At 45.8% G+C, this 12,999-nt stretch overlaps 1 protein-coding gene across 1 annotated transcript in view; it reads left to right on the forward strand.

Moving 5' to 3' along the window:
* The first annotated feature begins 504 nt into the window (after window positions 1-504).
* Window positions 505-12,999, forward strand: part of SORT1 (sortilin 1) — a 63,032-nt gene continuing 50,537 nt past the window's right edge. Inside the window, exons 1-2 of the mRNA XM_088457314.1 lie at window positions 505-795; window positions 7,995-8,051. Coding sequence (XP_088313440.1) covers window positions 556-795; window positions 7,995-8,051 — 297 coding nt within the window. The 5' untranslated portion in view covers window positions 505-555. The remainder of the gene's footprint in view (window positions 796-7,994; window positions 8,052-12,999) is intronic.

Genomic DNA, 12,999 nt, shown 5'->3' on the forward strand with positions numbered 1-12,999 from the left:
CCGCCTGTGCCATTTTCGCCTGCTTTGTAATTGAATACGGCGAATAGCAGGGACGCGCACAATAAGTTTTCGCGACCAAAACATGCGATGTAGGCGGAAAGTTGGGCAGGCGAAACTTTCTCGCGATGCAAAACTAATTGAATTGGGCTCTTACTGAGCACCTGCTTAGCCGCAAACTATACCTGTAAATCATTGACAAAATGTTGGCAGCAATGACAAGGTATCACCAAACTAATTTCAAATGTTCTCCAGTAAGTAATGTTACACCACGACACAATAAATGATATAGTACAGTACCCTGTTCGCTCCCTGCAATCCAATTAATAAAACCAGCACCTCCCGTGTGATAAACCAGCCTGCAACAAGCCTGCGTCGGTCTGGCACCTGCTCAGCACGGATGTTGTCTATGGGCGTGGCCAGGGAGGGTTCAATAACATTGTGGCCAATAAGTGACATTACCGAGGGAGAGTGATCGTAGCCTCAGCCAATAAGCGCAAGGCAGTATAGCACCTGTCAGTCTGCTGGCCGTGGCTCCGGGCAGCTAGCAGCATAGAGATGTGTCCTTGTTTGGGGCTGGGGGGGCTCCGAGCCCTGGTGTTCCTGCTCGTCTTGTGCACAGCTCGTTGCATCCGTCCCCGCGACCAGCTGGGTGCCCGTTCCGCTGTGTGGCGCCGCGATGCGGCATTGCTCTCACGGGTGCGGAGGAGCGCAGTGCCCGACACGTCGCCAAGCAGCGAGGGGACCTGCGAGCAGCCATTGGCCTTCCATGACATCCTGGGGAAGGAAACACACCAGGTGAGGCTGCAGCTCAGGTGCAGTGACCGGGGGGAGGGTCAGTGAGTGGGGTGTGGAGCTGGGGGTCAGTGGGCTGCAGGGTGATCGTATACGGTGTCGGCATACATGCCCTGACAGTATGGCATTGGCTGGGCGGCACTGCTTGTACAGTATGTATTTGTCTAGCAGAGAAAAATATAGGTTTCTGGGGAATTAGTCTGTATATAAATATTGCTGTAACGGGGCAATTTGATGCAAGTCAGTAAACAGTCTACGTTAGTAAACACATTTATGGAGCACGATGTACTGGATCATATACATCAATAAATATATTTATTACCGGAAATAAAAATACATGCTTGTGCCTATGGAAGTTGGGAATCGAAATGATAAAAATCTATTCTTCTCTAATGCTGATGACAGCACTAATCACACTTTCGAATACACGGATGTCTTGAACTGTGACACCTACTACTATATTTACTGCAAACCAAAGTATTGCTAGTTGCATTAAAGCTTGTAATACCAGTGCTACTTCATTTAGTTTAGCTGCTGATTATCAGGGAACTTATACTGTATGATGGAGAAAATAACTATTAACTATAAAATACCCAGTGCTTCTTTATATTATCAATAGGAAAAACAGAGTAAAGTGCAACGTATACTAAATAGTTGTGTATATAAATTACTATAGACTGGGCAACCAGGAATGGTTTAGTCTGCCAATAAATGAGTATCCATTCATATATAATGTAAATCATAATTTTTGTTTAGATAATTTTAATTATTAGGTAAACATTCAGGCACTTAAGTTTAGTATGTGTGTTATTGATAGCAAAATAATCCAGATAAAGCATGCAAATAATAAAAAATGGAATAAAAAGTACAGTGTATAAAATACTCTTATGTTATCCCAATCCAGAGTGTTGTAGCCAGAAAAGTAAGGTATCATGCTGGGGCTATTGTACTGGGGCTACATGCTGCTAATATGTTTGCACATTCAGTATGCAAGCCAAAGGTTCCCCACTATACCACCATTCCATATACTGTAGTGTAGGTTAGGATATCCTGTTACAGTACATTAAGTATTATTATTATGGAGCGTATATTACATTTTAATTAAATTTTATTGTTTTATCTGTATTGTTTTGACATAAATAAAACCTACTAAATTTAAGTGCTCGATACTAATTGGTCTGAGACTAAAAATGATGCTGCTGACATGTATTGATACAATATATATTGTGTCAATATGATTATTTTTGATGGTTGTTCTGTTAATTTGCATGTGATGGTTTTTATGCGCACTATTGTGATCATTCTCTAAGGCAGCGGAACAGTCAGTTACAAGTCATACAAGTACAATCACACACTAAAGAGAACAAATACAGAAGAGGTTTATGAAGGAGGTGCAGACTTCAGATAGAAGAGTCTGGATGGAGAATGCAATGCTAGTGCAGTGATGGGCAACAGGAGGTTCTAGGGCCACATGCAGCCCTCTGAGCTACTTGTCTCCATCTCATTCCTCCTTTTATTGTGACATTTGTTTGTTTTAGCACGTAACACTTGTTTAAAATGCTGGCTTATTATATTAGTTATGGTGCATACACACGGTCAGATTTTGTGTCTGATCTGAACAATAACTATTTTAAAAATCTTTTATATCTGAAAGAAAACCTGACATGTCAGCCTGCAACGATGAACGATGCGCGATCCCGCTTGTCAGATAACAATATCTGACATCTGATGTGTTTGCAGTCAGACTTGGACGATTCCATTTATTTTAATACTGTCTGAAATCGTTCAACTCGGGCAAATCGTTCAGTCGTTCATCATTCATCTGACAGATATGACGGTGTATGCACCATTAGGTGTCTCTTAAAATTAAATGGGATATTTTACCCTTAATTTCAGTAAGAGGTTATCATTCGACTATTTTAAACGATAACCTGATAAACTTCAGAAGACTTATTGGTAATCTATCACTGAGCTAGTGGGACAAAGGAGGGACTGATGGCAGACTGAGCATGCAGCCGAAGCTGGTAGTACATGCAGAGGGAGTAATGTCAGATGGTGTAGTCAAGAGATCAGTGGGTTCATAAGAGAGAACATAAGAGATTGGTTGATAAGTAAATATTCTATCTCACTTTGAGGTTTTTTTCTTCTTTTAAGTGTTGCCTATTATTGTGTGTTCAAGGATAAGTATTCCCTACTATTACAGGTAGAGCCAGGGATTCCGATTTGAAATATGCAGACTGTTAGTTGTGTTCTATTTATACTAATTATTGTGACAGTGGTGTTTGTGTTTTTTTTTTTTTTTTAAAAGCAGCAACAGCTTAAAAAAAATTCTTATTTACCTTTTCTTCTTGCCTTTTGTTTTTTTTAATAATTTTAGAATTTGAAGTGTGTCAGGGCTACCACAGACACATGGCACATTATGTAGTGAGCAGAGATGCACATGACCTGCTGATAGCTGTGAGCGCCTGTTCTGGCAGCAATACTTGTTTTCCTCACAGAGAGATATTGAAAGGATATAATGGATTGTAGATGGATAGCTATGAAAAATTATGATTTATGGTTAAAAGGTTATCCACTTGCTATTTAAAGGGAAAAAAAACTGTTTTGTGTCATTACTGCTTTAAACAGAGGGACATTCTGAATGTATTTTAATGTATGCTTTATTAAGATTAATTCGTGGTGGTAGGGGTCATACTAACAATTTTGGTGTGACTAGTTAGTTGTTGCACTGTTTGACTTAAATGTGCTTTGTCCTTCAGGGTTTCCTGCTGAATGGCCATATATGATTTGCAGTGGGAAGTCATGCTCCATTTACATGTGGTTAAACCATGACTAGACACTTGCTTGTTTTGATGTGTTCTGCTGAGGTTGAATAAGAAAACACATAATTTAACAATACCAGAAGCCTTCTTTCCCAGAGTGTTTAAGATCTGCAGATGTAGGCATTCTAAAGCTTGAACAATATCTGGTCTGTTATAGGTACTATAATTGTGGGTTCACATTGTAACACTTGTGGTCAAGTGCTTTATAATAACACCAGACACCTAATAGTGTGAACATGTCTGGTGACTTTATTATGATATATAAAATCCCATTATCCACTGAGTTCAGTAAGTTGTAGTTTTAAAGTTGAATAGAATTATGTTCATATGGAATTTTAGTTATGCAAATTATTTGTTATAGCTGTTTCACTATAGTGTGTGTGTGTGTGTGTGTGTGTGTTTGAAACCATTTTTACTGTTCTGCAACTTGCATGTCTGGTTTTGTGAGTGTTATGCAACTGGCCTCTTTGCCAGGAGAACCACCCTAAGGCGCTGTCCCTTACAGTATGTTGTCTGTGTTAGTGTCCCTTTTAGTTTTGTATACACTGTAGAAATAGAGAATTAAAAGGGGGGCACTAATGTATATGTGCTACTAATGGTGGTGTGCAGTATTTGATTATGATCTATGTGTTTTCCTTTGTGTTCTTTCTGATAAGGCATGTGCTGCCCTGCCTTACAATTAAACAACTATTTATAGCACAGGAAATAAATCTTCTATTGTGTGTTTGTGGCATTACAATTTTGTAAGATGTTCAAAATATAGACTGTTGTGTAGCCAGCACTTTGGTTACATCTGAAATTGTAACATATTTCAATCTCCTATGTGTAACACCTATACAAATGCAGAATTCAACACTGCATGAATGCTTTAAGTAGCATTTTAACCTTGCTATCATAATGCTGACGACAGTAACATTGTTGACATTGTCACTGTAGACATATTGTATTTATCCTTAAACGTGCTCTACATGCAAAACCCTATTGCAATGACTGGATCATTGAAATAAGTAGAAAAACAATTTCTGTGAATTTTAAAAGTTTTCTCCTCAAAGTTCTTAATCAACATTAGGACTAGACAACCTGGGGTACTATAATGGGGTCCCCCTGCTAGAGTGCAAACCAGCCCCAGACTAGAATGGCTAGGATGGTGCTGGCTGTTAATAGGGAGACTAGCAGCATGCGTTTTCTGTTCTAGTGGGATCAAGCTTCAGCTTGGTATGAACTGGACAGAGTAGGGTAAGAAGTGAACAACTATATCCCTCTCCAGAAACCGTTAAATGACTGGAACATGCCATCAAATGAAAAAAAAAAATTCCACTCCAGGGAATTCCAGTATAATAGCAATGTGTCGGTAAGTGAACTTAGCATTATACAATATAGTAATGATAGGTAAATTAAAATTCATATGCACAAACCAGGGTTAACGTTTTATTTAAATAAGACTCAGAAAAGTGCCCTCATTCTCATCCTTAGTAACACAATAGGTAAGCAAAGTTCAGTATTGCTGATATTAATGGTTCTCTGTGCTCTGCTACAGAATGGCTTTCATCTGAATTGACCTAGCCCAGTAGACCCCAAACTTTTTCATTTCGAGGCACCCTTAGTGTCTCCATAATTTTTTCAAGACACCTCGGCAGTCCCATTTTTTTTTTTAAGTAGTTGGATCAAAATAATGTAACAAGTATTTAAAAATGAAAAACCATACTATTCTCTCCCATTGTCCCTTCCATGTCTCTCCATTTGCCTCCCTCCAAGCCCCCCTCCTTACTTACCTTTACCTGTGATCATCAGCACCATTCTGCAGCATCGTTCCTCAGATCAGACACTTCCTGTTGCTTTACAGCAGGGCTTGACAAATCCCAGGGGCCAGGTCGCCATGGCTACCAGATTTTGCAGTGAGGGAGGAAGCGGATCCTCATCAGCCCCCCGCGCATATTCGTGCCTTTAGTATTGTGGCGTTCATTTCATGTACAGGAGTGCATGTGCTGAGTGTCGTCTGCGGTGACTGCTATGCCTGTGTCCGTCCTGGCCTGCGCGGACTCCTCCTGTCCATCCCATCCTGTGCTGACTCCTCCTGTCCTACTCTGACACATGCTGTATGTCTCAGTCTAAGCTGATCCTCTAGTATGTCCCAGCTGTCTACTGTCTCTTATTTCTGGCTGCATAGAGTTCCCCTGTAATAGGGTCTCTGCGTGGCCAGGGATTGCGGAGCGGCTTCAGAGGGTTACTGGTGTGACCACGAGTGGAGGGGGGTTCTGTTGTACTTTCTGGCACCATTGTTTTATATGAAATGTGGTCTGTTATTACTGGAGGGTGGGGGTGGAGCAGGGGAGCTTTGCAGAGTAGTGAGGGGGCCTCCATGTTACTGTATCCATTCAACCGCGACCATTTTGTGGACTAGTATAGTGAGTATAACAGTTGCATAACACACAGAGCTGTGCTCCTCACTCCTGTAATTTGTTTGTGGGGACAGTGAACTGGCTCCTAGATTTTAGAAACATTTGTCAAGCCCTGCTTTACAGTGACAGCTCACCCCCCCCCCCATCCGCCACTCTGTTCTGCGCCGCCAACCTTTCCCACCTGTCCAAATAAAAAATATTTTATATTAAAAAAATCCACCCGGTGGCAACGTTGCAGCATCCCAGTAGGCCTTGGTGCACCGTTTGGCTACTGCTGACCTAGGCTCTTCTACACTGCTCAGCCAACAACAAATTTTCCAAGCGCCAGCAAATAATATCGTGGTTGTAGTGCAAAACATCTTGTGATTTGGTGAGTGGAGTGGTAAATGCAAGAATGAGTCTTATATAAATATCTGTGCATACTTCATTTTACTATATTTATGTAATTGTATGGGTAATGATACAACTGACCCCTGACCATTATAATGGTATCTTCCAAGATTACCAGAATTTTTTTAATTTTCTTTTTAAATTTATTTTGGCACCCACACATCTACAGAGCCGGGAAGAGCCTATGGGGGGACTCTGCCCTGCTTACATCTGTACCACAGAGAATCCAGCCCTGCATTGACCAAGCTATGTCTGGTTTCCACTATAATGGGGTCAGCCCACTGCCTGATAAGGGTGTAGTAGGTATTACTGCCGGCCTCATGGGCAGCTTTTCAAATCCTGACAGCGGCAGCCCAGCAAGGGTGAAGATCCCGATCGTCCCTAAGGAAGGTATCGCTAACCTAACTCTACCTAACCCTAACCCTCCCTTAGGGTTGCCTAACCTTAACCTTCCCACCAAGTGCCTAAACCTAAGTCGCCTGGGGGGGGTGCCTAACCCTAACCCCCCCTTCCCCTTGTCTAAACCTAACCCTCCCGGGGGGGTGCCTAACCATAACACCCCCCCTGCGGCTGTCTGCGCCCGGCTTACCTTCGGTATGCCGGGCGTCGGTCTTCCGGCGTATGGTTAATGACAGGGGTCGAGTTTTCGCCGCCTGTCATTAGTACCATGCCAGGATTAGAGGGTCTGGAAGCCGGCGCTCGCATTTAGACCGTCGGCTTCCAGACTACATCCCCTTGATAAAAGTGTGACCTGTCCTATTAGATCTTGCTCTCTTTTATTAATGAAAACCAGACCTGTCTCAGGCTAGGGCTTTTTGAGGAATGTTAGTGAATGCTACTCTGCCTGACTTATTTATTTTAGATGAACTTTTCAGTACCCCAAGCATCTTAGATAGGCTTCTGCTTGTAAAATACATGTTCGGCAATCAACGTGAGAGCTACATACATTAATAAAAAGGGTTTGTTTACTTTGGGGGGAGGGGTGTCTCGCACATTGGTAAAATTAACGGTTTGCTTGGTGATGACAAATAGCCATTTACTGCCCCCCCCCCCCCCTGCCCATAGAGTACACCTTTATCCATTACAAGTGACAATTACAGCTTGCAGTAAAAAAAAAACATTTACATATAAATCTGTTCAACTATACAGCCCATTTTCCTTTGCTTGAAGACTATAACACAATTTATCAGAACCATGAAGTGCTGTGTCAGGAAGTGTCCCAATAGTGTAGGTAACTCATGTCATCTTCAAGCGCATTGGCAATCTGGATTTAGCTCTTCCATGCTTTGTGCTTTAGTGCCCCCATAACACTAAATAAGAGAATCCACCCCCTCAGGAGTATTTTTAAAATGATTAGATTAAAGTAAGGGAGTGGGATATGAAGATCATTTTGATGCAATCAGTCATGAATGGATGTTTCTATTAGGGATATTATGTCGCTTGGACAGGGAGGGTTTAATTGTTTCATTTACTTCATATATGTGACTGTAAATTAAGTTATCAATTGCTTTGACTATAGGATTAATTCAGTTGTAGAAGCATGGTTTTTTTTTTGGTTTTTTTTTAATTGTTTGTTCATTTTTACTTTCAGGGCACCTTTGACCAGAGTAAAGAACTGTCTGTGGTTTGGGTTGGCGATGGAACAGGTGTAAGTAATTTAGGATTATTACATTTATTATATGCAGGAAATCCTAATGATTTGTATTGTCTTTGATACCCAGGTACAGTGTTCTGTGCTGGTACTGAAGCCATATATGTCTTGGTAATCTAGCGGTCTCTCTGGTTTGGCCTCTCTTTCCGTGCCATGGACCCCAAGGAGCTTGGGTAACACAGTGTTGGCTTCAGTGGAATATATTCTTCTCTAACCTGTGCTTATGGGCATAATATATATGAGGGAGAGAGAGAGAGAAAAGAATATCAGAGAGTTGTTGACGCTCTCTATTAAAAATGTACTTTTATTGTGTTCATTAAAGACAATAAAAACATTTTATCTTAGTGATAAATGCAAAATAGTAAGGAAAAGTGTGTTTAAAAACCTAGACTGCATACAATCTAATATTATAATAGGGCTTGTTATAAATCTAGTATGGCGTGCAGTCTAGGTGTTTAGCCACATTTTCCCTTATTATTCAGCACTTCGATAAATTTGGTATTTTGCTGTATTCTTTTTTTATAAATACCAATAACATTTACATTTTATTACAGTGCGTCAACAAACACAACTCTGCTTTTCTTTGCTCTCTATATAAAAGTGTGAAACTTTAGTTGTCTAAGATTGCACCCCTTTTTTGTCTTGGATAAAAGGAAGAGAGTAAATGAATAGATCCAAAATATACAGAGTATTAAATACAACATATTTTTTCATTTTGAAGAGATATTAATACCAGTGCAGAAAATACTCTACTGCTCGGTCTTGCTTATGGGCATAACCACAAATATCTAAGCCTAAGAGCAAAAATGTGACTGGACCCACTATCCATACATCATAATATCTGCTCCATTATCAGTTGGTACCTAATAGCGCAAAATACTAATGACATAAGTAACAATCCGGTGGCACAATAGCTTGAAATTCTATAAAGTAGTTTCTACTTCAGGGTCCATAGGGTATCCACAGGATACCTTGGGTATAGGTGTGACGTCAGTCGCAGGGCACCAAAGAGTTAAGCTTTCAGCCTCCCAGGATGCACTAGGTCCCCCTCCTATACCCCGCCCCCGGGCCAAGGCACCTCAGTTTAGTTTGGTGCCCGGCCGGAGTCGGGTGCACCTGTTGGAGTGGGGGCTAGAAGAGCCCCTGAAGCTTTTTCTTCATGCAGCTGTGGCTGCACATCTGGATGAACAGCATGGACAGTCAGTCCTGACGTCCATGCTGTCTTCCCTACACCCCGCCGGTACCAGAACGCCGGTACTGATCCGGGGATGCTGGTGGGCGTCTGGGGTCACAGCTAGCGGTGACCCCAGATGCTCCGGACCATGGCCGGATTCAAGGGGGACAGAGGTAAGCAGCGGGGTCCCGCGGTGGGTCCCCGCTGATCACATGGTCCTAAGTCCCCAGGCAGGGGGCTCCCTGGGGACTGGCTGCAGCGTGGAGCCAGGCGACCAACCTGCGCTTCCACTACCCCCTGGGACAGCGGACCGCAGCAGAGCGGTAGCGCTGCGGCGTCCCAGGGGTTAAATGCATGCCAGGGGAGCGCGCCTTCCCTGTCTCACAGCCGGCGCCTCCCCCGCTGCACACAGCCCTCTCTGCACTGTGCTGACTGGTCCTGTGTCAGCGCTCCTCCCCCAGGCCAGCTTCTCTCTGCTCCTCGGCGGCCATCTTCTCTGCAACGCATGGTGAACGCTGCTGGAAGTCTGGAAGGAAGCATCGTGGTCTGGGTCCCCCCGCATACCTCTCCTCCGCTGTGGCTCAGGTCTGTGTATGCAGCGCTGTGTCCTACCAGGCCCTGTGTCTGTGTAGTTGAGTGATCAGCGCTGTTAGTGCAGGAATTGTTATTTCTCTGCATTGTATGTGACTGTGCTAGCGCTGTCTGTAACTATTCTTCTCTAAACTGTCAGCTTTATTACTGTCCCTGTTCTTTCTGCTAAAGCCCTTGCGGTGCGGTGCTGCAGGGTGGTCTCTCGCCTATTTAATACTTAATTGGTGAGAGAGGTCACATACGTGGTGCCATCATGTCTGAAAGTGATTTTCCCCTCCGGCTACAGTGTACCACGTGCAAAGTACCGTTAGCGGAGGGGGAGGGTAGCGCGGAGGGCCTTTGCCGGCAGTGTTTGTCCATGGCGCGGCCTATTACGGTTACAGCACCGGTACAGGAGCCGCCCTGGGCTTGTTTCGCTCAGGCGTTAACAGCTTTAGTGGGCCAGTTAGCTCCGCAGCCCGCGTTTACTCCGATGGGTTTGTCCCAGCAGTCTGTGGTGTCGTCACCCATGCAGGGGTTCCCACGACAATTGGTGGTACCCCACAGTCTCCCTATTTCCCCGCTCCCGGGTTCTCAGGAGCCAGCGTGGGTTAACTCCCTGACGAGTTCTTTACAGCACTTGTCGGATGTGTTGCAAGGGGAGTCTGTGATGCGGCCTCATAAAAGGCCGGTGGCGTCTCTGTCCGCTCCTTATGAGGATGACGAAGGGACGTCTGATGATGGGGAGATTCTGGATCCTTACGATCAGGAACCTTTCCATACTAAGGACGCTGATGCTAAGTCCAAAGTATATATTCCTGGACTTATTCGGGCGGTCCGCACAGCCTTGGTGATTGAGGACGAAGTTCCCTCAGCGGCTAAATCTAAGTATGCCTTTTTCAAAGATGTGAAGGGCGATGCCACAGTCTTTCCTCTTTCGGGTCAGTTGGTGGACCATTTAGAGGAGGCGTGGAAACAACCTGGCAAAAGATACCAGCCGCAGAGACGCCTGGCGGTGGCTTATCCGTTCGCGGATAATTATTTTGCTAAGTGTGAATCCCCTCCACAGGTGGATTCTCACGTGACCCGTCTTGTCCGTAGTGCCACATTGCCGATGCCATCCATGTCCTCCCTTAAGGATGCTACGGACCGCAAGGTAGAAATCTGCCTGAAGTCCGCTTATTCCCTTGCAGGGGGGGCAGCACGGCCGGCTATGGCCATTTGCTGGGTTGCCAGAGCGATGGAGCGCTGGGCGGATTCATTAGAGGCTTCTTTTGAATCCGACTGTCCGGCCGAACAAGCGGAGTTGTTTGGCAATCTCCGTGATTCGGCGACCTACATCAACGAGGCGGCTCTAGACATTAGTACTCTGGTGTCTAGAATTTCTTCAGCAGCGGTAGCTGTTCGTCGCACCTTGTGGCTGCGATCCTGGAAGGCGGACGCAGATCCAAGAAAGGTCTGGAAGCGTTGCCGTTTACCGGAGAAGTTCTCTTCGGTCCGGATCTGGATAAGATTGTGGCCACGCTGGCGGCAGCCAAATCTGCTTGTCTCCCGTCGGCCGCTGCTCCTTCTGGTTCTGGACCATCGTCCTTTCGGTCATCTAGGGCCCAGGGCAGGCCCAAACCACAGTCGTTTCCTCGACAGGCTGGCCCTAAGAAATCGGTCAAGCCCCGGAAACAGGCATGGAGTACCAGACGTCCGGCCCCCAAGCCAGATGACAAGCCTGCGGCCTGACGGTCCGGGTCTCCCCTTGGGGGATCCCAGGGTGGGAGGCCGCCTGCTGCAGTTCTCCCGGTGTTGGTCGTTCACTACGACAGACACTTGGGTTCTGGAGGTGGTCTCTCACGGGTACGCCCTCTCCTTCCGGCACAGACCCCCGGCTCGATTCTTCACCACGGGTCTACCATCAGACCGGAACAAGGCTACGGAGCTGCGGAAGGTATTGCACACTATGCTCCAGGCTGGAGTTATAGTGCCTGTTCCATTCTCCCAGAGGGGCCAGGGTTTCTATTCAAATCTATTTTTGGTACAGAAACCCAATGGGTCATATCGTCCGATTCTCAACCTCAAAGCACTCAACAAGTCTTTGCGGGTCCCGAAGTTTCGGATGGAGACCCTACGGTCCATCATTCTGGCGCTGGAACCTGGGGACTACATGGTGTCATTGGACATACAGGACGCTATGGCGGTCATGGCGGCTTCTCTGCAGCTGCAAGGAGTCCGCATGTTGCCGTACTTGGACGACCTGTTATTGGTGGCAGGATCTCCAGAGCTCCTGTTACACCACTTGGACCTGACCATTGCACTGCTGCAACGGCACGGCTGGCTAATCAACTGGCAGAAGTCCACTCTAATCCCGTCTCGGAGGATTCTGCATCTTGGAGCCTTATTGGACTCGGGACAGCAAAGGATCTTCGTGACGGAGGACAAGATCTCTGCTTTACAGTCAAGGGTGCGCAGTTGTCTGCACAGCCGCCGGGTGTCCTTACACTCGGCGATGAGGTTACTGGGCTCCATGGTGTCGGTGTTCGACATGGTGGAATACGCCCAGTTTCACTCCAGACCTCTGCAGCACCTGATCCTGTCCAAGTGGAACGGGCTGCCTCAGTCTCTGAAGTTCCAGACGATTGTGCTCACCCCGGAGGTTCGCCTGTCCCTTGCGTGGTGGTTAAAGACGACCCACCTCAACAAGGGACGTCCGTTCTGGGTTCCAAATTGGGTCCTGTTGACAACGGACGCCAGTCTTCGGGGCTGGGGAGCAGTTTCGGGTCCACACTTGTTCCAGGGCAGGTGGACACCGACAGAAGCGGAGCTTCCATTAAATATCTTGGAACTCCGTGCGGTCTTCAATGCTCTCCTGCAGGCACAGCGGTTTCTCCAGGGTCACCCGGTGCAGGTCCAGTCGGACAATGCTACCACCGTGGCCTACATAAACAGGCAAGGAGGAACTCGCAGTCGGGCGGCTCTCGTAGAGGTCTCTCGGATCCTGGTTTGGGCGGAGCGCAATCTTCCGGCCATATCAGCGGTCTTCATCCCGGGAGTGCTAAATTGGGAGGCGGACTTTCTAAGTCGCCAGGACGTTCATCCAGGGGAATGGTCCCTGCACCCGGACGTTTTTCAACTACTGGTGGACAGGTGGGGTCTTCCAGAAATCGACCTCATGGCGTCCCGGCACAACAACAAGTTGCCGGTGTACGGGTC

Source organism: Taudactylus pleione, unplaced genomic scaffold, assembly GCF_031769625.1.
Source record: "Taudactylus pleione unplaced genomic scaffold, aTauple2 ptg000755l, whole genome shotgun sequence".
NCBI classification, from domain to species: Eukaryota; Metazoa; Chordata; class Amphibia; order Anura; family Myobatrachidae; genus Taudactylus; species Taudactylus pleione.